General features: G+C 43.1%; 1 protein-coding gene across 1 annotated transcript in view; it reads left to right on the top strand.

Moving 5' to 3' along the window:
* Positions 1–25,277, top strand: part of LRCH2 (leucine rich repeats and calponin homology domain containing 2) — a 600,694-nt gene that overhangs the window by 135,260 nt on the left and 440,157 nt on the right. The window contains exon 2 of the mRNA XM_053700216.1: positions 5,358–5,502. Within this exon, the coding sequence (XP_053556191.1) occupies positions 5,358–5,502 (145 nt within the window). The remainder of the gene's footprint in view (positions 1–5,357; positions 5,503–25,277) is intronic.

The following is a 25,277-nucleotide window of genomic DNA, read 5'->3' as shown; positions in this document are numbered from 1 at the left end:
CGCTGATGATATTGGTTCTGAAGGGCCCCTACACCAGTCTGAGGGGGCCAGGGAGGTTTTGTCTGAGGGAGAAATTTCAGATTCAGGGAAAATTTCTCAACAAGCTGAACCTGATGTGATTACATTTAAATTTAAGTTGGAACATCTCCGCGCTCTGCTTAAGGAGGTGTTATCCACTCTGGATGATTGTGAGAATTTGGTCATTCCAGAGAAACTATGTAAAATGGACAAGTTCCTAGAGGTCCCGGGGCCCCCCGAAGCTTTTCCTATACCCAAGCGGGTGGCGGACATTGTAAATAAAGAATGGGAAAGGCCCGGTATACCTTTCGTCCCTCCCCCCATATTTAAAAAATTGTTTCCTATGGTCGACCCCAGAAAGGACTTATGGCAGACAGTCCCCAAGGTCGAGGGGGCGGTTTCTACTCTAAACAAACGCACCACTATACCCATAGAAGATAGTTGTGCTTTCAAAGATCCTATGGATAAAAAATTAGAAGGTTTGCTTAAAAAGATGTTTGTTCAGCAAGGTTACCTTCTACAACCAATTTCATGCATTGTCCCTGTCACTACAGCCGCGTGTTTCTGGTTCGATGAGCTAGAAAAGGCGATCAATAATAATTCTTCTTCTTATGAGGAGATTATGGACAGAATTCGTGCTCTCAAATTGGCTAATTCTTTCACCCTAGACGCCACTTTGCAATTGGCTAGGTTAGCGGCGAAAAATTCTGGGTTTGCTATTGTGGCGCGCAGAGCGCTTTGGTTAAAATCTTGGTCAGCGGATGCGTCTTCCAAGAACAAATTGCTTAACATTCCTTTCAAGGGGAAAAACGCTGTTTGGCCCTGACTTGAAAGAGATTATCTCTGATATCACTGGGGGCAAGGGCCACGCCCTTCCTCAGGATAGGTCTTTCAAGGCCAAAAATAAACCTAATTTTCGTCCCTTTCGCAGAAACGGACCAGCCCCAAGTGCTACGTCCTCTAAGCAGGAGGGTAATACTTCTCAAGCCAAACCAGCCTGGAGACCAATGCAAGGCTGGAACAAAGGAAAGCAGGCCAAGAAACCTGCCACTGCTACCAAGACAGCATGAGATGTTGGCCCCCGATCCGGGACCGGATCTGGTGGGGGGCAGACTCTCTCTCTTCGCTCAGGCTTGGGCAAGAGATGTTCTGGATCCTTGGGCGCTAGAAATAGTCTCCCAAGGTTATATTCTGGAATTCAAGGGGCTTCCCCCAAGGGGGAGGTTCCACAGGTCTCAATTGTCTTCAGACCACATAAAAAAACAGGCATTCTTGCATTGTGTAGAAGACCTGTTAAAAATGGGAGTGATTCATCCTGTTCCATTAGGAGAACAAGGGATGGGGTTCTACTCCAATCTGTTCGTAGTTCCCAAAAAGAGGGAACGTTCAGACCAATCTTAGATCTCAAGATCCTAAACAAGTTTCTCAAGGTTCCATCGTTCAAAATGGAAACCATTCGAACAATTCTTCCTTCCATCCAGGAAGGTCAATTCATGACCACGGTGGATTTAAAGGATGCGTATCTACATATTCCTATCCACAAGGAACATCATCGGTTCCTAAGGTTCGCATTCCTGGACAAGCATTACCAGTTTGTGGCACTTCCGTTCGGATTAGCCACTGCTCCAAGGATTTTCACAAAGGTACTAGGGTCCCTTCTAGCGGTGCTAAGACCAAGGGGCATTGCAGTAGTACCTTACTTGGACGACATTCTGATTCAAGCGTCGTCCCTTCCTCAAGCAAAGGCTCACACGGACATTGTCCTGGCCTTTCTCAGATCTCACGGATGGAAAGTGAACGTAGAAAAGAGTTCTCTATCTCCGTCAACAAGGGTTCCCTTCTTGGGAACAATAATAGACTCCTTAGAAATGAGGATTTTTCTGACAGAGGCCAGAAAAACAAAACTTCTGAACTCTTGTCAAATACTTCATTCTGTTCCTCTTCCTTCCATAGCGCAGTGCATGGAAGTAATAGGTTTGATGGTAGCGGCAATGGACATAGTTCCTTTTGCGCGCATTCATCTAAGACCATTACAACTGTGCATGCTCAGTCAGTGGAATGGGGACTATACAGACTTGTCTCCGACGATACAAGTAAATCAGAGGACCAGAGATTCACTCCGTTGGTGGCTGTCCCTGGACAACCTGTCACAGGGGATGAGCTTCCGCAGACCAGAGTGGGTAATTGTCACGACCGACGCCAGTCTGGTGGGCTGGGGCGCGGTCTGGGGACCCCTGAAAGCTCAGGGTCTTTGGTCTCGGGAAGAATCTCTTCTACCGATAAATATTCTGGAACTGAGAGCGATATTCAATGCTCTCAAGGCTTGGCCTCAGCTAGCAAAGGCCAAGTTCATACGGTTTCAATCAGACAACATGACAACTGTTGCGTACATCAACCATCAGGGGGGAACAAGGAGTTCCCTGGCGATGGAAGAAGTGACCAAAATCATTCAATGGGCGGAGACTCACTCCTGCCACTTGTCTGCAATCCACATCCCAGGAGTGGAAAATTGGGAAGCGGATTTTCTGAGTCGTCAGACATTTCATCCGGGGGAGTGGGAACTCCATCCGGAAATCTTTGCCCAAATTACTCAACTGTGGGGCATTCCAGACATGGATCTGATGGCCTCTCGTCAGAACTTCAAGGTTCCTTGCTACGGGTCCAGATCCAGGGATCCCAAGGCGACTCTAGTAGATGCACTAGTAGCACCTTGGACCTTCAAACTAGCTTATGTATTCCCACCGTTTCCTCTCATCCCCAGGCTGGTAGCCAGGATCAAGCAGGAGAGGGCATCGGTGATCTTGATAGCTCCTGCGTGGCCACGCAGGACTTGGTATGCAGACCTGGTGAATATGTCATCGGCTCCACCATGGAAGCTACCTTTGAGACGAGACCTTCTTGTTCAAGGTCCGTTCGAACATCCGAATCTGGTCTCACTCCAACTGACTGCTTGGAGATTGAACGCTTGATCTTATCAAAGCGAGGATTCTCAGATTCTGTCATTGATACTCTTGTTCAGGCCAGAAAGCCTGTAACTAGAAAAATTTACCACAAAATATGGAAAAAATATATCTGTTGGTGTGAATCTAAAGGATTCCCTTGGGACAAGGTAAAAATTCCTAAGATTCTATCCTTTCTTCAAGAAGGTTTGGAGAAAGGATTATCTGCAAGTTCCTTGAAGGGACAGATTTCTGCCTTGTCTGTGTTACTTCACAAAAAGCTGGCAGCTGTGCCAGATGTTCAAGCCTTTGTTCAGGCTCTGGTTAGAATCAAGCCTGTTTACAAACCTTTGACTCCTCCTTGGAGTCTCAATTTAGTTCTTTCAGTTCTTCAGGGGGTTCCGTTTGAACCCTTACATTCCGTTGATATTAAGTTATTATCTTGGAAAGTTTTGTTTTTGGTTGCAATTTCTTCTGCTAGAAGAGTTTCAGAATTATCTGCTCTGCAGTGTTCTCCTCCTTATCTGGTGTTCCATGCAGATAAGGTGGTTTTACGTACTAAACCTGGTTTTCTTCCGAAAGTTGTTTCTAACAAAAACATTAACCAGGAGATAGTCGTGCCTTCTTTGTGTCCGAATCCAGTTTCAAGGAAGGAACGTCTGTTGCACAATTTGGATGTTGTTCGTGCTCTCAAATTCTATTTAGATGCTACAAAGGATTTTAGACAAACATCTTCCTTGTTTGTTGTTTATTCTGGTAAAAGGAGAGGTCAAAAAGCAACTTCTACCTCTCTCTCTTTTTGGATTAAAAGCATCATCAGATTGGCTTACGAGACTGCCGGACGGCAGCCTCCTGACAGAATCACAGCTCATTCCACTAGGGCTGTGGCTTCCACATGGGCCTTCAAGAACGAGGCTTCTGTTGATCAGATATGTAAGGCAGCGACTTGGTCTTCACTGCACACTTTTACTAAATTTTACAAGTTTGATACTTTTGCTTCTTCTGAGGCTATTTTTGGGAGAAAGGTTTTGCAAGCCGTGGTGCCTTCCATCTAGGTGACCTGATTTGCTCCCTCCCTTCATCCGTGTCCTAAAGCTTTGGTATTGGTTCCCACAAGTAAGGATGACGCCGTGGACCGGACACACCTATGTTGGAGAAAACAGAATTTATGTTTACCTGATAAATTACTTTCTCCAACGGTGTGTCCGGTCCACGGCCCGCCCTGGTTTTTTAATCAGGTCTGATAATTTATTTTCTTTAACTACAGTCACCACGGTATCATATGGTTTCTCCTATGCAAATATTCCTCCTTTACGTCGGTCGAATGACTGGGGAAGGCGGAGCCTAGGAGGGATCATGTGACCAGCTTTGCTGGGCTCTTTGCCATTTCCTGTTGGGGAAGAGAATATCCCACAAGTAAGGATTACGCCGTGGACCGGACACACCTTTGGAGAAAGTAATTTATCAGGTAAACATAAATTCTGTTTTTGCCTGCTTTTCCTTTAGTTTGCTTTCCAGTTTTGCATCCTGGACTGCAAAACAATGCACATTTGGTTAATATTTAATTTTGTGCGCAGATCTTTTTCAGTCTATTAAGTAATTTCTGATACATATACAGGTAGCCTTCAGTTTACGCCGGGGTTAGGTTCCAGGAGGAATGGTTGTAAATTGAAACCCAGTTTATAATGTAAGTCAATGGGAAGTGAGGGAGTTAGGTTCCAGGCCCCTCTCAAAATTGTCATAAGTAACACCTAATACATTATTTTTAAAGCTTTGAAATGAAGACTTTAAATGCTTAACAGCATTATAAACCTAAAAATATAGATTGTATCATCATCAAACTAAGTTTAATGAACAAAAACATTTGCTAACAGCACTTATTTAAATAATCACACAACAGACTGCATCATCATCAAACTAAGTTTAATAAACAAAAACGTTTTTTTACTTGCATTTTTCTGCAATCAGTTCTCTGTATTGTTAGCATGTTAGATAATATTGGGTCTGCAAATATTCTATGCATTTCTATCTGCAGTGATTAATAGGCAGTTAGGCACCCTCACCTCAAGTAGCTGAACAGGAAGATAATAGGGAAGTGGTTGCTAAAACTTGTTGCTCGATAGATCTGGTCTGATCTGTGTACACAGCTCAATTTAAGGCTGTTAAGTTGCATAACTTTGCTGCAAAACAAGTGGACAGCTCCACCTACTGGCTATTTTAATTAGTGCATTGCTTTCCAAAAGCTTTTCAATAGCAGTCACATGATTGGAAAAAAGGTTGTTATTCTGAAACTGCGCAAATTGAACCGGCGTAAACCGAGGGCCATCTGTATTGCAAAATGCTTTGTCTATTTAATTAATTATATTATTGGTCATGTCATGTCATTTTTCTTTTTTTCAGATCTCTCAAAAAACAGATTTGTGGAGATTCCACCAGAAGTTTGTATGTTTGCACCGCTTGAAACCTTAAATTTATATCATAACTGCATTAAGTGCATTCCTGAATCTATTAAAAATCTTCAAATGTTAACTTACTTAAATATCAGGTAATTTTTTTTTTATATTCTGTGTTCTATTGTATGATTGACAAACACAAAGTTGCTTCCTTAAAAGAACATTATATTTACTTTGTTATAAAAAAAGAAAAAGTAATAATTCCTTAAATAACTGAGTAGCAAGCTTAAAGTGAATGTAAAGTTGAATGAATGAGTGCCTGTTTTTTAAAAATACTATTAAAAACAGGGGCACTTTCATTCATTAAACTTTACATTGCAGGCCTTTTTTTTTTGTTTTAATACCTTTTCTTTAGGAAACCCAGACCGCGATCCTCTGCCCACAACTCATGTTTACTTAGCACTTCATTGATGAAACAGGCTTCTTACAATCATTGCGTGTCCTCACAAGATGGACGCTCTGGGGTGCACACCATGATTGGAGGGAGCCAGTTTAGTCATTGCTGAGGTAAGTACAGAGGAGCTGCGGGCAGAGGATTGCGATCTGTGTTTGCTAAAGAAAAGATAAGTATTTTTTTAAAAAAAAATTGCAATGTAAAGTTTAATGAATGAAAGTGCCCTTGTTTTTAATAGTTGTCATTCATTCAACTTTACATTCATTTTAATGTATTTTAAGAGGTTTTTTTTTTTTTTTTTACATGGATATGGCTTGTCTTTTCCACTCCTGTCAATCAATGCAACATAAAGGTAAAATAAAATGTAATGCTTACATTTGCTTGTTTAAACAATAATAATTTTAATTTTATTTAAACGGATATGAAACCCATTTATTTCCTAAGATACGGTGAGTCCATGGAATCATCAATTACTGTTGGGAATATCACTCCTGGACAGCAGGAAGAGGCAAAGAGCACCACAGCAAAGCTGTTAAATGTCACTTCCCTTCCCACAATCCCCAGTCATTCTCTTTGCCTTTGGTGCAAGGAGGAGTTAAAGTTTTGGTGTCTGAAGAAGATTGCATTTATTTCACTTCAGTCAAGAATTTCAGAGTAGGTTTGCTCTGATCTTTCCTCTCAAGTTTGGGTCAAGCCGTACTCCACGTTAGTCTTTTCAGTAGGGCAGTGGTGGCTTTTAAGCAGTTAAGAAAATTGTGAAGTGGTCTTCACTGCATTTTCCTAACATGTTGCTGTCCTGGTATAGAAAGCCTGAGTAGATTTACTCTGTTCTTTCAGTGGCATCCTTTTATGCCGGGTGAGCTGTCCTCCTGCCGAACAGCTGGATGTGCAGTTAAGTGCCTTTGGGCTTCTGGGGTTAGGAGGCTGGCACTGAAGGTTAAAATTAAGGACTCTAGGTAAATGCTGCACTTAATATGGGACATAAAAATCTTTCATAGAGAATTTTTTTTTTTTACTGGCAGTGGGCAGGCGCTAAATATGTATGTGTCTAGGGAGGAAGGAGTTAATCCTTTGTGGCTCAGATTGCTTTCATGGTTTCTTGGATAATTAGAGTTGGATGTTTCTACCCTAATTATTTGGATTGTGTTTCTTAGGGGTTAATCTCCCTTTTTTGCTTAAAGTGTGCCTTATATTTGCACATTTAATTAGCAGAGGCTCTGTGGTATTAAGCCTTTTGAGGCTTTTTAAGCAGTTTCCAGATCCGGCTGTGTGTCTGTTAGGATAGCGCAATATTGCATATGTGGCTATATAGTCCTATAGACTTCTAGTAGTTATACCGCTCTTGAAGTATATGTTTTGCAGAGTGGTGTTACTTAATTTCCTTGTGCCCTACTAGATCAGAGACCTCTGTGTCTCTTAGAATATAACTACAGAAATGTTTTCGTCTTGAAGCGTTTAAGGGAAAACGCAAGATCTCTGCAGATCATGGCCCCGCCTCCTTCTACTCGGAGAAGTGGAGCGGCGTCATTTTTTAGCTCTGGGTGAGCGTCTGCGCTTTGTTATTTAAGATGCAGAGGAGAAATTGCTATGTTAATGAGAAGCTCAGGTTCTTGCTAACGTGTTATTAACTTTACTTTGCAAGACCCGTTGTTTCCTTTCCCCTTATGTGTGCAATATTAAAACCGTATTCTACAGCTATGTTGTCTTTTCCTTATGGGGTTGCAGGTTCTTACTAGCATGTTTAAACTAGCAAGACCTATTATTTTTCTCTCCCCTTGTGTGTGCTGTCTTAAAACTTTTTAGTTAAGGTTTTTAAGATATACAGTCATTTCCACTGTTATAAAATTGTTTAGGGTCCTAGTACTCTGTTCCTAAGACATTAATGTTTATGGCTCGTGTATTGTGTTTATTGTTGAGCCTCATGTCGTTTAGGACTTATTTTAGCCAGAGTATTTGCATATTCAATTTATGTGCTTCAGTTTTTACCTAACTATTGGAAGTAAAGATAGGTGTTCAGGCAGTGCCACAGTTTTCTCCTTTAACGTCCCAAACCTTTATGGCATGACATACAGTGCCCTGCGGTTCCTCTTAATCTCCTGGAGGAGTGTTTTTGACTGCAGATTTTGAAGCTCAGGTATTCTCTGCGATATCTGTGGCTTTATCTGCCTTTTCTTTCCTACAGGGAAAATGCCAGAGGACATTTAAAGATTCAGATAGTAAGGTTTCTGCTCCTCATTCTGCTACACATGTTGCTCTCTTCTAAGCTGGTGAGGAGAATTCGCCGGTAGCTTCTGTGAGTAAAATCTCATATTCGGACAGTATAATTCCTTCATCTGATGCTGAAGGGGTCTCTCTCAGATGTATGCTTGCACACCTCGTGTACTGTTAAAGGAGGTTTTGGCTACTTTGACGACATTGATGTCCCTGTCGTTGTCAACCTTTAAAAGTTTTTGTGAACTTTATCATTTCTATGGTGTTCTTTCATATGAGGAAGTATTTCTAGATATTTTCACAGGAATAGGAGAAGCTAGGGATCCCTTTCTCCCGTCCTTTTAAAGGATTTTCCTGTTGTTGGCTCCATTAAAATGCACAGTGCCCTAAGTAGAAAGAGAGCCTTTCTACTATGGTTCAGAGAACTTAGATCCCTATGGAGGGTAGCTGCTCTTTTAAGTATCCATGGATAAGACAGTTAATTGTTCATTAGAGCAATGCCTTGTCTTATTATACTTGCTTTGCTAGCCCGCCGGGCATTGTGGCTGAAATATTGGTCTGCTGAGAAGCCTACCTATGGCTTAGTGGTACAGCCTATGATTTATAGTTCTGAAGTAGCAGGTTCAATATTTTATGTTTCCTCCAAATTCTCGCTTCTGGCGTTTCCTTTTAAAGACGAGACCTTGTTTTGTACTTGGTCTGGCAGGATTATCCTCTGACTTTTTGGGTGAAAAAGGTTTTTCTACTTCACGTCAACAGAGTAAGATTAAAGGAAGGATTTCCTTTTCCTCTTTCTGTAGGGTCTGTCTTGTTTTTTGGAGTTCAATCTAAGATTTCCTTCCAGGGGCAGATTTCGAATTCTAGAGTATCTGCAATCCAGGTAGGATGAGAGGCATTCTTTGAACTAGGTTCAGGACCTTCCTCTCTGGGAGTGATAGTTCCTGTCCCTGTCTGGGAACGGGATCTAGGTATTTACCTCAAGTTCTCAGGTTCTGACCTTCAAAGTAGTATCCATTCTCCTTTGGTTCAAGAGGGCCTGTTCATAACGAACATAGACCTGAAGGATTTATATTTATTGTTTCTATTTTTCGGGATATTCTCAAGTTTCTGATTCTCGTCATCCTAGAAAGACTTTTTTGGTCTTGGGATATGCAAGGGTGTTTTTCTGGACAATGTATGGTTCAGGTGTCATCCTTCTTCGAGCAAACTCCCTTTCAAAGGAGCATAGGGACAGTTACTAATTGCTGGGTGTAAAACAGGCCATTTTCTCAGATGTGCTGGATGACCAGAGACAAATTACAGAGGATCACTTCCTAGAAGAAAATAGGGAAGATGAAAGCTTGCATCTGCCAATACAAGATTGCTGCAAAAATGGCTTCTTCTTCTTTTTTTTCCATAAATCTTCAATGTTCAAGTGATGGAAAAGATGATTTGTGCACCTCATCAAATAAAATATCCGCATTATGTATATAATGATGACTTGACTGATAGACTTAAAAAAGGATTGTGATAGCATTTTATGATCCACAGTAACTGAATGTCTTTGTTTAAAAAAAAAAAAAAAAGAATATAGAATATAAAAGCCAAATTTCAAAGGATCTTGTCTAATCTACCTTTCCATTGATGGGAAATTAATCTGGATAGACTTCTCTTGTTCCTTTTACAAGGGTGATTTATTTGAGGACCTTAATAGATTATCTATCTAGGAGAAGATTTGTAACAGAGGTCAGGTAATCAAGGATTTATTCCTTTTCCTTTCTCTGCAGTCTACTGCCTGGCCAACAGCAAGCTTTTGTGGTCCGGTTAATAGCTTAGCCATTTTGTAACCAGAAGGTTATGAGTTTGGATCTAGCTGCAGTTGATTTTACTTTCACTTTTCAGTGACTCAATGTAAGGAGGGAGTTAGTCTGATGGCTTCCATGGACATCATTCCCTTTGCTATTTTCCATAAAATGGAGAACATTTGGATCTGTGTCAGAGGATATATCTAGATCAAGAGACTCTCTCCTGTAGTGGTTTCTCAGGAGTATCTGTCTCAGAGTGCGTGCTTTTAGAGACATTCCTGGGTGATGTGACCACAGACGCCAACCTGCTGGGCGGGGAAGCAGTCTGGGTTCACTTCTTTAACATCTTGGAGTTGAGCGATTTACAATGCTCTGATGACTTGGTCTCAGACGTCCTTGGCTTGGTTCCAATCAAACAATATCACCTCAATGGTTACATCAACCACCAGGAAGGAACTCGGAGTTCCTTAGCCATGTAGGAGGTGACTTGGACTGTTCAGTGGGCAGAAGCTCACAATTGTCTATCTGCCATCCACATTCCAGGAGTGGACAACTGGAAAGCGGATTTCCTGAGCAGACAGATTTTTCATCCCGGGGAGTGGGAACTCTATCCAGAGCTGTTCTCCAACTTAACCCTCAAAATGGGGGGTGCCGGAGTTGGATTTGTTGGCGTCTCTGCAAAATGCCAAGCTTCCAAGGTACGGTTCTAAGTTAGGCGATCCACAGGCCGCTCTGATAGTTGCTCTGGTGGTTCCTTGGGATTCAAGCTGGCATACCTGTTTCCTCCATTTAATCTCCTTCCACGAGTCATTGCTCGTATCAATCAGTAGAGAGCGTCAGTAATTCTAATAGCCCTTGCGTGGCATCTCGGGATCTAGTATGCAGACTTAGTGGAGATGTAATCTATTCCACCTTGGAGACTGCCTCTGAGGAGGGACCTTCTGATTCAGGGTCCCTTCTTTCATCCAGTCGGTCATTAAGACCATGATTCAGGCTTGCAAGCCTGTTTCTAGAAAAATTTACCATAATATATGGTGTAAATATCTCTTTATTGGTGTGAATCCAAGGGCTACTCTTGGAGTAGGGTCAGGGTTCCTAGGGTTTTGTCCTTTCTCCATGAAGGTCTGGAGATGGGTTTGTCAGTCCGTACCCTGAAGGGTCAGATTTCTGCATTATCTATTTTTCTACATAAGCATTTAGCGGACGTGCCAGATGTGCAATCTTTTTGTCAGGCCTTGGTCAGAATGTGAATCGCCTTATCTTATCTTTCATGTCGATAAGACTGTTCTTCGTACTATCCAAAAGTTGTTTCGGATAGAAATATTAATCAGGAAATTGTTGTTCCTTCATTGTTTCCTTCTCATAAGGAACGTTTGTTGCACAACTAGGATGTTGTGCGTGTTCTTGAATTCTATCTACAGGCGACTAAGGATTTTCGCCCTGCTTGTTCTGGGAAACATAAAGGTCAGAAAGCTTCTGCTACTTCTTTCTATCTGGTTGAGAAGTATAATTGGTTTTTCTTATGAGACTACTGGGCAGCGGTCTCCTGAGAGAATTACAGCTCATTCCACTAGGGCTGTCTATTCTTCTTGGGTTTTCAAAAATGAAGCTTCTGTGGTACGGATTTGCTAGGCTGCAATTAGGTCTTCTCTGCATACCCTATCCAAATTTTACAAATTTGATTATTTTGCCTTGGCTGAGGTTTTTTGGGAGAAAGGTTCTTCAAGCAGTGGTGCCTTCTGTTTCGGTTACCTGTCTTGTCCCTCCCTAGTCATTGGGTATTGGTTCCCAACAGTAATTGATGATTCTGTGGACTCGCCGTATCTTAGGAAAGAAAACAAAATTCATGCTTACCTGATAAATTTATTTATTTCCGTATACGGTGAGTCCACGGCCCACCCTTTATTTTAAGACGGTTATTTTTAACTTTAACCTCAGGCACCTTTTTACTTTTTCTCCATTTTCCTTCGGTCGAATGACTGGGGATTGTAGGAAGGGAAGTGACATTTAACAGCTTTGCTGTGGTGCTCTTTGCCTCATCCTGCTGTCCAGGAGTGATATTCCCAACAGCAGTTGCTGGTTACGGGGATTCACCGTATCCGGAAAAAAATACATTCATCAGATAAGCATAAATTTAATTTTATATTTCTTTTATGATTCATATAGAGCATGCAATTTTAAACGACTTTTACATTTTTTATTTCTCTTGTTAAGTGTATCCAGTCCACGGATCATCCATTACTTATGGGATATTCTCCTTCCCAACAGGAAGTTGCAAGAGGATCACCCACAGCAGAGCTGCTATATAGCTCCTCCCCTAACTGCCATATCAAGTCATTCTCTTGCAACCCTCAACAAAGATGGAGGTCGTAAGAGGAGAGTGGTGTTTTATACTTAGTTTATTTCTTCAATCAAAAGTGTTATTTTTAAATGGTACCGGAGTGTGCTGTTTATCTCAGGCAGTATTTAGAAGAAGAATCTGCCTGCATTTTCTATGATCTTAGCAGAAGTAACTATGATCCATGGCTGTTCTCACATATTCTGAGGAGTGAGGTAACTTCAGAGAGGGAATGGCGTGCAGTTTTTCCTGCAATAAGGTATGTGCAGTTAATATTTTTCTAGGGATGGAATTTGCTAGAAAATGCTGCTTATACCGGATTAATGTAAGTAAAGCCTTAAATGCAGTGATAGCTACTGGTATCAGGCTTATTAATAGAGATGCATACTCTTATAAAAATGTAATATAAAACGTTTGCTGGCATGTTAATCGTTTTTATATATGTTTGGTGACAAAACTTATTGGGGCCTAGTTTTTTTCCACATGGCTGGTTTGATTTCTGCCTAGAGACAGTTTCCTGAAGCTTTCCACTGTTGCAATATGAGTGGGAAGGGCCTATTTTAGTGCTTTTCTGTGAAGCTAAAAATACTGACAGAGACATTCAGCTTCCCTCTGCATGATACAGGACATCTCTGAAGGGCTCAAAAGGCTTCAAAGTCGTGTTTGAGGAGGGTAACAATCACAGTAGACTGTGGCAGTTGTTGTGACTGTGTTTAAAAAACGTTTTTGTCATTTATTATTCTGTTTTTGTTATTAGGGGGTTAATCATCCATTTGCAAGTGGGTGCAATGCTCTGCTGACTTGTTACATACACTGTAAAAATTTTGTTAGTGTAACTGCCTTTTTTCACTGTTATTTCAAATTTTGTCAAAATTTGTTTCTCTTAAAGGCACAGTAACGTTTTTTTATATTGCTTGTTAACTTGCTTTAAAGTGTTTTCCAAGCTTGCTAGTCTCATTGCTAGTCTGTACAAACATGTCTGAAACAGAGGATACTTGTTCATTATGTTTAAAAGCCATGGTGGAGCCCCATAGGAGAATGTGTACTAAATGTATTGATTTCACCTTAAACAGTAAAGATCAGTCTTTATCTATAAAAGAATTGTCACCAGAGGGGTCTGTCGTGGGGGAAGTTATGCCGACTAACTCTCCCCACGTGTCGGACCCTTCGCCTCCCGCTCAAGGGACGCACGCTAATATGGCGCCAAGTACATCAGGGACGCCCATAGCGATTACTTTGCAGGACATGGCTGCAATCATGAATAATACCCTGTCAGAGGTATTATCCAGATTGCCTGAATTGAGAGGCAAGCGCGATAGCTCTGGGGTTAGATGAGATACAGAGCGCATAGATGCTGTAAGAGCCATGTCTGATACTGCGTCACAATATGCAGAACCTGAGGACGGAGAGCTTCAGTCTGTGGGTGACGTCTCTGATTCGGGGAGACCTGATTCAGAGATTTCTAATTTTAAATTTAAGCTTGAGAACCTCCGTGTATTGCTTGGGGAGGTATTAGCTGCTCTGAATGACTGTGACACAATTGCAGTGCCAGAGAAATTGTGTAGGCTGGATAAATACTATGCAGTGCCGGTGAGTACTGATGTTTTTCCAATACCTAAAAGGCTTACAGAAATTATTAGTAAGGAGTGGGATAGGCCCGGTGTGCCCTTTTCCCCACCTCCTATATTTAGAAAAATGTTTCCAATAGATGCCACTACACGGGACTTATGGCAGACTGTCCCTAAGGTGGAGGGAGCAGTTTCTACTTTAGCAAAGCGTACCACTATCCCGGTTGAGGACAGTTGTGCTTTTTCAGATCCAATGGATAAAAAATTAGAGGGTTACCTTAAGAAAATGTTTATTCAACAAGGTTTTATTTTACAGCCCCTTGCATGCATTGCGCCTGTCACTGCTGCGGCGGCATTCTGGTTTGAGGCCCTGGAAGAGGCCATCCATACAGCTCCATTGACTGAAATTGTTGACAAGCTTAGAACTCTTAAGCTAGCTAACTCATTTGTTTCTGATGCCATTGTTCATTTGACTAAACTAACGGCTAAGAATTCCGGATTTGCCATCCAGGCGCGTAGGGCGCTATGGCTCAAATCCTGGTCAGCTGATGTGACTTCAAAGTCTAAATTACTCAACATTCCTTTCAAGGGGCAGACCTTATTCGGGCCTGGTTTGAAAGAAATTATTGCTGACATTACTGGAGGTAAGGGTCATACCCTTCCTCAGGACAGGGCCAAATCAAAGGCCAAACAGTCTAATTTTCGTGCCTTTCGAAATTCCAAGGCAGGTGCAGCATCAACTTCCTCCGCTTCAAGACAAGAGGGAGCTTTTGCTCAATCTAAGCAGGCCTGGAAACATAACCAGTCCTGGAACAAAGGCAAGCAGGCCAGAAAGCCTGCTGCTGCCTCTAAGACATCATGAAGGAACGGCCCCCTATCCGGCAACGGATCTAGTAGGGGGCAGACTTTTTCTCTTCGCCCAGGCGTGGGCAAGAGATGTTCAGGATCCCTGGGCGTTGGAGATCATATCTCAGGGATATCTTCTGGACTTCAAAGCTTCCCCTCCATAAGGGAGATTTCATATTTCAAGGCTATCTGCAAATCAGATAAAGAAAGAGGCATTCCTACGCTGTGTGCAAGACCTCCTAGTAATGGGAGTGATCCATCCAGTTCCGCGGATGGAACAAGGACAGGGTTTTTATTCAAATCTGTTTGTGGTTCCCAAAAAAGAGGGAACCTTCAGACCAATTTTGGATCTAAAGATCTTAAACAAATTCCTCAGAGTTCCATCTTTCAAAATGGAAACTATTCGGACCATCCTACCCATGATCCAAGAGGCTCAGTACATGACCACAGTGGACTTAAAGGATGCCTACCTTCACATACCGATTCACAAAGATCATCATCGGTTTCTAAGGTTTGCCTTTCTAGACAGTCATTACCAATTTGTAGCTCTTCCCTTCGGGTTGGCTACAGCCCAGAGAATCTTTACGAAGGTTCTGGGCTCACTTCTGGCGGTTCTAAGACCGCGAGGCATAGCGGTTGCTCCGTATCTAGACGACATCCTGATAAAGGCGTCAAGTTTTCAAATTGCCAAGTCTTATACAGAGATAGTTCTGGCATTTCTGAGATCGCACGGGTGGAAAGTGAACGAGGAAAAGAGTTCTCTATCCCCACTCACAAGAGTCTCCTTCTTAGGGACTCTTATAGATTCTGTAGAGATGAAAATTTACCTGACGGAGTCCAGGTTATCAAAGCTTCTAAATGCTTGCCGTATTCTTCATTCCATTCCGCGCCCTTCGGTGGCTCAGTGTATGGAGGTGATCTGCTTAATGGTAGCGGCAATGGACATAGTGCCATTTGCGCGCCTACATCTCAGACCGCTGCAGTTATGCATGCTAAGTCAGTGGAATGGGGATTACACAGATTTGTCCCCTCTGCTAAATCTGGATCAAGAGACCAGAGATTCTCTTCTCTGGTGGTTGTCTCTGGTCCACCTGTCCGAGGGTATGACCTTTCGCAGGCCAGATTGGACAATTGTAACAACAGATGCCAGCCTTCTAGGTTGGGGTGCAGTCTGGAACTCCCTGAAGGCACAGGGATCGTGGACTCAGGAGGAGAAACTCCTTCCGATAAATATTCTGGAGTTAAGAGCAATATTCAATGCTCTTCTGGTTTGGCCTCAGTTAGCAACACTGAGGTTCATCAGATTTCAGTCGGACAATATCACGACTGTGGCTTACATCAACCATCAAGGGGGAACCAGGAGTTCCCTAGCGATGTTAGAAGTCTCAAAAATAATTCGCTGGGCAGAGACTCACTCTTGCCACCTGTCAGCAATCCATATCCCAGGCGTGGAGAACTGGGAGGCAGATTTTCTAAGTCGTCAGACTTTTCACCCGGGGGAGTGGGAACTCCATCCGGAGGTGTTTGCTCAATTGATTCATCGTTGGGGCAAACCAGAGTTGGATCTCATGGCGTCTCGCCAGAACGCGAAGCTTCCTTGTTACGATCCAGGTCCAGGGACCCAGAAGCGACGCTGATAGATTCTCTAGCAGCGGCTTGGTTCTTCAACCTGGCTTATGTGTTTCCACCGTTTCCTCTGCTCCCTCGACTGATTGCCAAAATCAAACAGGAGAGAGCATCAGTGATTCTAATAGCGCCTGCGTGGCCACGCAGGACCTGGTATGCAGACCTAGTGGACATGTCATCCTTTTCACCATGGACTCTGCCTCTAAGACAGGACCTTCTAATACAAGGTCCTTTCAATCATCCAAATCTAATTTCTCTGAGACTGACTGCATGGAGATTGAACGCTTGATTCTATCAAAGCGTGGCTTCTCCGAGTCAGTCATTGATACCTTAATACAGGCACGAAAGCCTGTTACCAGGAAAATCTATCACAAGATATGGCGTACATATCTTTTTACTGGTGTGAATCCAAGAATTACTCATGAAGTAAGGTTAGGATTCCTAGGATATTGTCCTTTCTCCAAGAGGGTTTGGACAAAGGATTATCAGCTAGTTCCTTAAAGGGACAGATTTCTGCTCTGTCTATTCTTTTGCACAAGCGTCTGGCAGAAGTTCCAGACGTCCAGGCATTTTGTCAGGCTTTGGTTAGAATTAAGCCTGTGTTTAAACCTGTTGCTCCCCCATGGAGCTTAAACTTGGTTCTTAAAGTTCTTCAAGGAGTTCCGTTTGAACCCCTTCATTCCATTGATATTAAGCTTTTATCTTGGAAAGTTCTGTTTTTGATGGCTATTTCCTCGGCTCGGAGAGTCTCTGAGCTATCTGCCTTACAATGTGATTCTCCTTATCTGATTTTTCATGCAGATAAGGTAGTTCTGCGTACCAAACCTGGGTTTTTACCTAAGGTGGTTTCTAACAAGAATATCAATCAATAGATTGTTGTTCCATCATTGTGTCCTAATCCTTCTTCAAAGAAGGAATGTCTTTTACATAATCTGGACGTAGTCCGTGCCTTGAAGTTTTACTTACAAGCTACTAAAGATTTTCGTCAAACATCTTCCCTGTTTGTCGTTTATTCTGGACAGAGGAGAGGTCAAAAAGCTTCGGCAACCTCTCTTTCCTTTTGGCTTCGGAGTATTATACGCCTAGCCTATGAGACTGCTGGACAGCAGCCCCCTGAAAGAATTACAGCTCATTCTACTAGAGCTGTGGCTTCCACCTGGGCCTTTAAAAATGAGGCCTCTGTTGAACAGATTTGCAAGGCCGCGACTTGGTCTTCGCTTCACACTTTTTCAAAATTTTACAAATTTGATACTTTTGCTTCTTCGGAGGCTGTTTTTGGGAGAAAGGTTCTTCAGGCAGTGGTTCCTTCCGCTTAATCCCTGCCTTGTCCCTCCCTTCATTCGTGTACTTTAGCTTTGGTATTGGTATCCCATAAGTAATGGATGATCCGTGGACTGGATACACTTAACAAGAGAAAACATAATTTATGCTTACCTGATAAATTTATTTCTCTTGTAGTGTATCCAGTCCACGGCCCGCCCTGTCATTTTAAGGCAGGTCTAAAATTTAATTAAACTACAGTCACCACTGCACCCTATGGTTTCTCCTTTCTCTGTTTGTTTCGGTCGAATGACTGGATATGGCAGTTAGGGGAGGAGCTATATAGCAGCTCTGCTTTGGGTGATCCTCTTGCAACTTCCTGTTGGGAAGGAGAATATCCCATAAGTAATGGATGATCCGTGGACTGGATACACACTACAAGAGAAATAAATTTATCAGGTAAGCATAAATTATGTTTTTTTTAATCAAATTGTGTTAGGTTCAGAAGCGGCTGATAGGTGGCTGCACATTTTTGCCTTTTGTCATTGGCTATCAGCTAGCTTCCAGTAGTGCATTACTGCTCCTTCAACAAATTATATCAAGAGAATGAAGCAAATTATATAATAGGAGTAAATTGGAAAGTTGTTTAAAAATACATGATCTATTTGAATCATGAAATATTTTTTTTTTGGCTTTCATGTCCCTTTAAAAAAGGATTACAATTCTCTTGCTACCTGAAGCAAATAGAAATGGGATTTCCATCTAAAGGGGAGGAGAGTCCATGTCTTCATTCATTACTTATGGGAATTAAGAACCTGGCCACCAGGAGGAGACAAAGACACCCCAGCCAAAGGCTTAAATACCTCCCCCACTCCCCTCATCCCTTGCCTTTGGTCACAGGAGGATGGCAGTGAGGTGCCGAAGTTTCTAAAGGTCTCTTATGGAGAGTACTACTCTTCGCTATGGGACAGGAGTTTAAGTAGCCCTAACAAGCCTTTCAGTTGAGGGCGTGGGTGAAAGTTAGTCTGGAGATGCAGTAAGAACTCTCCTCTGCAACGCCATCCTGACTCATATTAACAGCTCCTACAGCAATCAGCGTTGACGAGTTTCGCAGACTGCTTTCTTCTCTCAAGTCCATGTTAGGAGCGATGCTATGACCTGTCACACTTGAAGGGCCGTGTTCCTGTTCCACGGTGGGGATTCTGGTAAGATCGTTTGATTTTTTATTATATGATAACACAGAAGACAGGGCCACAATGTGGCGCCTTTTATCTTTGTAGAATCGAGGGTTAATATTCCTGGTAAGGGGATTATTGAACAAGGGGGGGGGGGTTTATACATGATATTGTATCATTGCAGCGTTATGTGCGGGATGAGGCTCTGGCAATGTGGTGGAACTGACAGGTTTATTTCCGGGAGTTTTGCGCGCCTTTTTTTTTTTTTTTTGGAGCGTTTTCTCCTTTAGTCGGGGGCGGTCCTGTTAGGGCTCTTCACTTCTGGTCTGATCTGCAAAAAGAGACAAAGTGATTTCTCTTGTCCGGGTCATAGGAGTTGGTGAATGCCCCGGCCATTGGCGGTTATAAAGGTGCCTGTTCTTAATTTTAAGATAAAGCTATGGAGGATTCTGACGCGTTGGAGGGTACTCCCTCTTTATCTAAGTCTTTTTCCTGTGTTTATTGTGAGGTTCCGGTAGACCAGCCTGTGCAACTATGTTCCACATGCCTTGATAAAGCTACGACATCTGAAATTAAAAGAATGTCTAGTACTACTGAGCTGTCCACCTCTGAGGGTTCTCCATCCCGTGAGGTGCGTTCCCTAATTGTGTCCCCTATTCCACATGCTGCACACCAGGGTCCGACTGTTATCCCTTCGGGAGAGATTTGCTGGCCGCCAGATTTTGCAGACCAACTTCAAACAGCAGTCTATAAAGTGATCCATGCTTTACTGCGTTCTGCTAAGCGCAAGCGTAGAGCCTTTCAGACGGCCCGACTCCAGGTTCCTCTATGTCAAACTCCTCGTTCCGGAAGCCCAGCTTTAGTTGTGGGGAACCATTCCCAAGGTGGATGGAGCTAGCTCCACGCTCACTAAGCGTATGACTATTTGTCTAGAGGATAGCTCGTCCAAGGAGCCCATGGATAAAAAGTTGGAAAACATGTTAAGGACAATGTTTCAGCACACAGGGTTTGTTTTTCAACCAGCAGCGGCCATCGCCGCGGTTGCTGGAGCTGTGTCATACTGGTGTGATTCTCTGTGCTAAATGATTGTGGGCGAGCCCTCTTTCGAAGAGGTACAGGAAAAGATTAAAGGGACATTCCAGCCAAAATTTGAAACCACATGGGTGCATTTTAGTATTGAACAGAAGCATTTTTGTAATATACATGTATTAGCAAAAATGCTTCTAATAAAAGCTATAGCTGTTTCAAAAGAGTATTTACATATGCAATGTGCACCAGCATTTTAAACACAGTACTTGCTCAGAGAGCCTAAGGTGTTTGTACCATCTGATAATGATTCAATGTGTTAATTGCTGACATGATACAGGCCTCACTGGCTATATGAACCCCTGCAGTATTTAAAATGTAGGTACAGTGACAATATCTAGCTATGCTTCACATGCACGTGCAGAGAAAAATGTTAACACTAAAACCGTGATAACCTTTACTAGAAGCATTTTTGCCAATACATGTATATTGCAAATATGTTTCTATTCAAAGATGTAATTAATCTATGTGCATTTAAATTTTGACTGGAATGTCCCTTTAAGGCGCTGAAGGTTGCCAATTCTTTCATTTGCGACGCCAATATGCAGATTATTCGCCTGAACGCTAAGGTGTCAGGGTTTTCCGTTTTAGCACGCAGGGCGCTGTGGCTAAAATCTTGGTCGGCGGACATAACTTCTAAACTGAGGTTACTGTCCCTGCCTTTTGAAGGTAAGATTTTGTTCGGTCCAGGCCAGGACTCGATTATATCCACGGTTACGGGAGGCAAGGGCGCCTTCCTGCCCCAGGATAAAAAAGCTAAAACCTAAGGGTTCCAATTTTCGTCCTTATCGCGTGGACAAGGACCAACGCCAGCAGCCCGCCGCGAAGGCAGACCAATCTAAGGGAGCCTGGAAGCCTGCTCAGGCTTGGAACAAGTCTAAGCAGAATAAGAAGCCAAGACAAAATTGTCATGAAGGGGCAGCCCCTGACAGGTCTACGGACCGAGTAGGGGGCAGATTGTCTCTCTTCTCCGACGCCTGGTTGCAGGATGTTCAGGACCCTTGGGTTCTGGAGGTTGTCGCTCAGGGTTACAGGATAGGGTTCAAGTCCCTTCCGACCCGGGGCAGATTCCTTGTGTCAAACCTGTCTTCAAGGCCGGAAAAGAGAGAGGCCTTTCTAGAGTGTGTGAGGGATCTCTCATCTCTAGGCGTCATCGTACCAGTACCCCATGCAGAAAGGGGTCTAGGGTACTATTCAAATCTGTTCGTGGTTCCAAAGGAGAAGGGTACGTTCCGCCCAATTCTGGATTTAAAGTGTTTAATCAAGTTCCTGTCCGTTCCATCGCTCAAAATGGAAACGATCAGTTCCATTCTGCCTCTAGTTCAAGAGGGGCAGTTCATGACCCCAATAGACTTGAAGGATGCCTACCTGCATGTTCCAATTCGCAAGGACCACTTCAAGTTTCTCAGATTTGCGTTTTTGGACCAACATTTTCCATTTGTGGCCCTTCCCTTCGGTCTGGCATTGGCCCCGAGAGTCTTCACAAAGGCCAGATCCAGGGGTATTGCAGCGGCGCCGCCCTACATGAACGACATTCTGGTTCAGGCACCATCCTTTCATCTAGCAGAAGTCAACTCAAGGGCTCTGCTTCTGTTACTTCAATCTCACGGTTGGAAGATCAACTCCAGAAAGAGTTTCTTGGTTCCCAGCACCAGGGTGGAGTTTCTGGGCATGATACTATACTCCGTGTCCATGAAGATATTTCTCATGGATCAGCCCTTCAGTCCTCAGGGAGTCCCTCAGTGTATGGAGGTGATTGGGCTCATGGTCTCCAACATAGACGTCATTCCTTTCGCAAGATTTCATCTCAGACCTCTTCAACTGTGCATGTTGAGGCAGTGAAATGGCGATCATTCCGATCTGTCACAGCTGATATCCATGGATGCGCGGACTCGGTCTTCCCTCTCTTGGTGGATCCGTCCGGTCCAGTTGTCCATTGGGACATCCTTCTTGAGACCGTCCTGGGAAAAAGTGACCGTGGACGGGAGTCTGACGGGATGGGGAGCTGTTTGGGGTGCCAGGAGGGCACAGGGAAAATGGTCTCGACATCCCTGGAGTGGACAACTGGGAAGCGGATTTTCTCAGCAGACAAACATTTCATCCGGGGGAATGGTCTCTTCACCCCAAGGTGTTTGCGGAGATTTACCTCAGATGGGGGACACCAGAGATCGATCTCATGGCATCCCGATCAAATTGCAAACTTCCCCGATACGGATCGAGGTCGAGGGACCCCCAAGCGGAGCTGATAGATGCGTTGGCGATACCTTTAGGATTCAGTCTAGTGTAGATTTTTTCTCCATTACCACTTCTACCTCTACCTGTAGTGGCACGCATAAAGCAGAAGAGAGCGTCGTCCATTCTGATTGCTCCTTCGTGGCCGTGGAAGACGTGGTTTGCGGATCTGGTGGAGATGTCATCCTCTCCGCTGTGGAGGTTACCCTGTCACAGGGATCTGCTGGAACAGGGTCCTTTTCAACATCAGAGTCTAGATTCTCTGAGGATGACTGCGTGGAGATTGAACGCTTAGTCCTAGCCAAGAGAGGTTTTTCTGAAACCGGGATTGATACTCTAGTTCAGGCGAGGAAGCCAGTCACTCGACGCATCTACCATAAAGTGTGGAGAGTTTACTTGTCCTGGTATGAGGGACATGGATATCCTTGGCATAAGGTGAAGGTATCCAGGATTTAGTCCTTTCTCCAAGAGGGTTTGGAGAAGGGTCTTGCCGCTAGTTCCTTGAAGGGACAGATCTTGGCTCTATCAGTGTTGTTGCATAGGAAGCTGAGCTCCCTGACACTCAATCCTTTGTTTAGACCCTTTCTAGAATCAGGCCTGTCTTTAGGCAGTTTTACAGAGGGCTTCGTTTGAGCCTATGCATTCTCTTGACATAAACATCCTGTCTTGGAAGGTCCTTTTCCTGCTAGCCATTGCATCGGCCCGCAGAGTTTCCGAACTGGTGGACTTGCAACATGAGCCCCCTTATCTGGCGTTTCACGCGGATAAGGCTGTTCTTCGCACTAGCTTGGGATTTCTTCCCAGGTTGGTGTCTGATCCTAACATCATCAGGAAATAGTAGTTCCTTCTTTGTGTCCTAGCCCCTCCTCTTCTAAGGAGAGGCTACTTCATAATCTGGATGCGGTTCGTGCCTTGAAGTTCTATCTTCAGGAGACTAAAGATTTCAGTCAATCTAACTCTCTTTTTGTAGTCTATTCAGGGAAGCGCAGGGGTCAGCGGGCCTCTGCTACTTCTTTGTCTTTTTGGCTGAGGAGCTTGATCCGCCTCGCCTATGAGATGGTGGGACACAAGCCCCCTCAGAGGATTACGGCTCATTCCACTAGAGCAGTGGCTTCATCTTGGGCTTAAAAAATAAGGCTTCTATGGAGCAGATTTGTAAGGCGGCTACCTGGTCCTCCTTGCATCCTTGCTTCTGCGGAAGCTATTTTTGGGAGAAAGGTTCTACAGGCTGTGGTGTCCTCAGTTTAAGGGTCCACCTTTACCCTCCCGGTTTTCATTCAGTGTCCTCTAGAGCTTGGTTATATGTTTTCCCATAAGTAATGAATGAAGCCGTGAACTCTCCTCCCCTTTAGATGGAAAACATAAATTATGCTTACCTGATAATTTAATTTCCATCGTGGGGAGGAGTGTCCACGGCTCCTGCCCGTATCTCCGGCTGGCGGCCCTAAATTTAATATTTTCTTCTGGCACCATTTATACCCTGATATTTCTCCTACTTTTCCTTGTTCCCTCGGCAGAATGACTGGGGGATGAGGGAAGTGGGGGAGATATTTAAGCCTTTGACTGGGGTGTCTTTGCCTCCTCCTTGTGACCAGGTTCTTAATTCCCATAAGTAATGAATGAAGTCATGGACTCTCCTCCCCACGATGGAAATGAAATTATCAGGTAAGCATAATTTGTTATTATATGATTATTGAAGGGATACTATACCCAATTTCTCTTGTAAGGTGTATCCAGTCCACGGATCATCCATTACTTGTGGGATATTCTCATTCCCAACAGGAAGTTGCAAGAGGACACCCACAGCAGAGCTGTAATATAGCTCCTCCCCTAACTGTCATAGCCAGTCATTCTCTTGCAACTCTCAACAAGCAAGGACGTTGTAGGAGAGAGTGGTTAAATATAGCTAGTTTATTTTCTTCAATCAAAAGTTTGTTATTTTTAAATAGTACCGGAGTTGTGCTATTTTATCTCAGGCAGTAAATAGAAGAAGAATCTGCCTGAGGTTTCTATGATCTTAGCAGGTTGTAACTAAGATCCATTGCTGTTCTCACATATGTCTGAGGGGATTACACAAATGAGGTAACTTCAGCGAGAGAATGGCGTGCAGTTTATTCTGCTATCAGGTATGTGCAGTTATAATTTTTTCTAGAGATGGAAAACACTAGAAAATGCTGCTGATACCGGATTAATGTAAGTTAAGTCTGAATACAGTGATTTAATAACGACTGGTATCATTTTTACTCCCAGGGGTAATACCCTTATGATATTGCAATATAAAACGTTTGCTGGCATGTTTAATCGTTTTTATATATGTTTTGATGATAAAACTTTATTGGGGCCTAGTTTTTTCCACATGGCTGGCTTAAATTTTGACTAGAAACAATTTCCACTGTTGTAGTATAAAAGTTACAGTTGGTGCAGTTAAAATTACAAACTGTGACATACAGCTTCCCTCAAAGGCCCTCTGAATGCTATAGGACATCTCTAAAGGGCCCAAAGGCTTTCCAAAGTCGTTTATTGGGGAAGGTAGGGCCACAGCTTGCTGTGGCAGTTGGTTGTGACTGTTAAAAAACGTCTATTTAGTTTTTTTGATCCTTTTTTTTTAACTAAGGGGTTAATCATCCATTTGCAAGTGGGTGCAATGCTCTGTTAGCCTATTATACACACTGTAAAAATTTTGTTTGATTTACAGCATTTTTTTAACTGTTTTTCAAATTCTGACAAAATTTGTTTCTCTTAAAGGCACAGTACCGTTTTTTTATATTTGCTTGTTAACTTGATTTAAAGTGTTTTCCAAGCTTGCTAGTCTCATTGATATTCTGTATAAACATGTCTGACATAGAAGAAACTCCTTGTTATGTTTAAAAGCCATGGTGGAACCCCCCTTAGAATGTGTACCAAATGTACTGATTTCATTTTATGCAATAAAGATCATTTTCTGTCTTTAAAAAATTTATCACCAGAGGAATCTGACGAGGGGGAAGTTATGCCGACTAACTTTCCCCACGTGTCAGACCCTTTGACTCCCGCTTAAGGGACTCACGCTCAAATGGCGCCAAGTACATCTAGGGCGCCCATAGCGTTTACTTTACAAGACATGGCGGCAGTCATGGATAATACACTGTCAGCGGTATTAGCCAGACTACCTGAACTTAGAGGTAAGCGAGATAGCTCTGGGGTGAGACAAAATGCAGAGCATACTGACGCTTTAAGAACCATGTCTGATACTGCCTCACAATATGCAGAAGCTGAGGAAAGAGAGCTTCAGTCAGTGGGTGATGTTAATGACTCGGGAAAGATACCTGATTCTAATATTTCTACATTTAAATTTAAGCTTGAACACC

This window comes from Bombina bombina, chromosome 1 (genome assembly GCF_027579735.1).
Source record: "Bombina bombina isolate aBomBom1 chromosome 1, aBomBom1.pri, whole genome shotgun sequence".
Taxonomy (NCBI): domain Eukaryota; kingdom Metazoa; phylum Chordata; class Amphibia; order Anura; family Bombinatoridae; genus Bombina; species Bombina bombina.
Note: the sequence above shows the minus strand (reverse complement) of the source record. Positions and strands in the feature narration are given on the sequence as shown.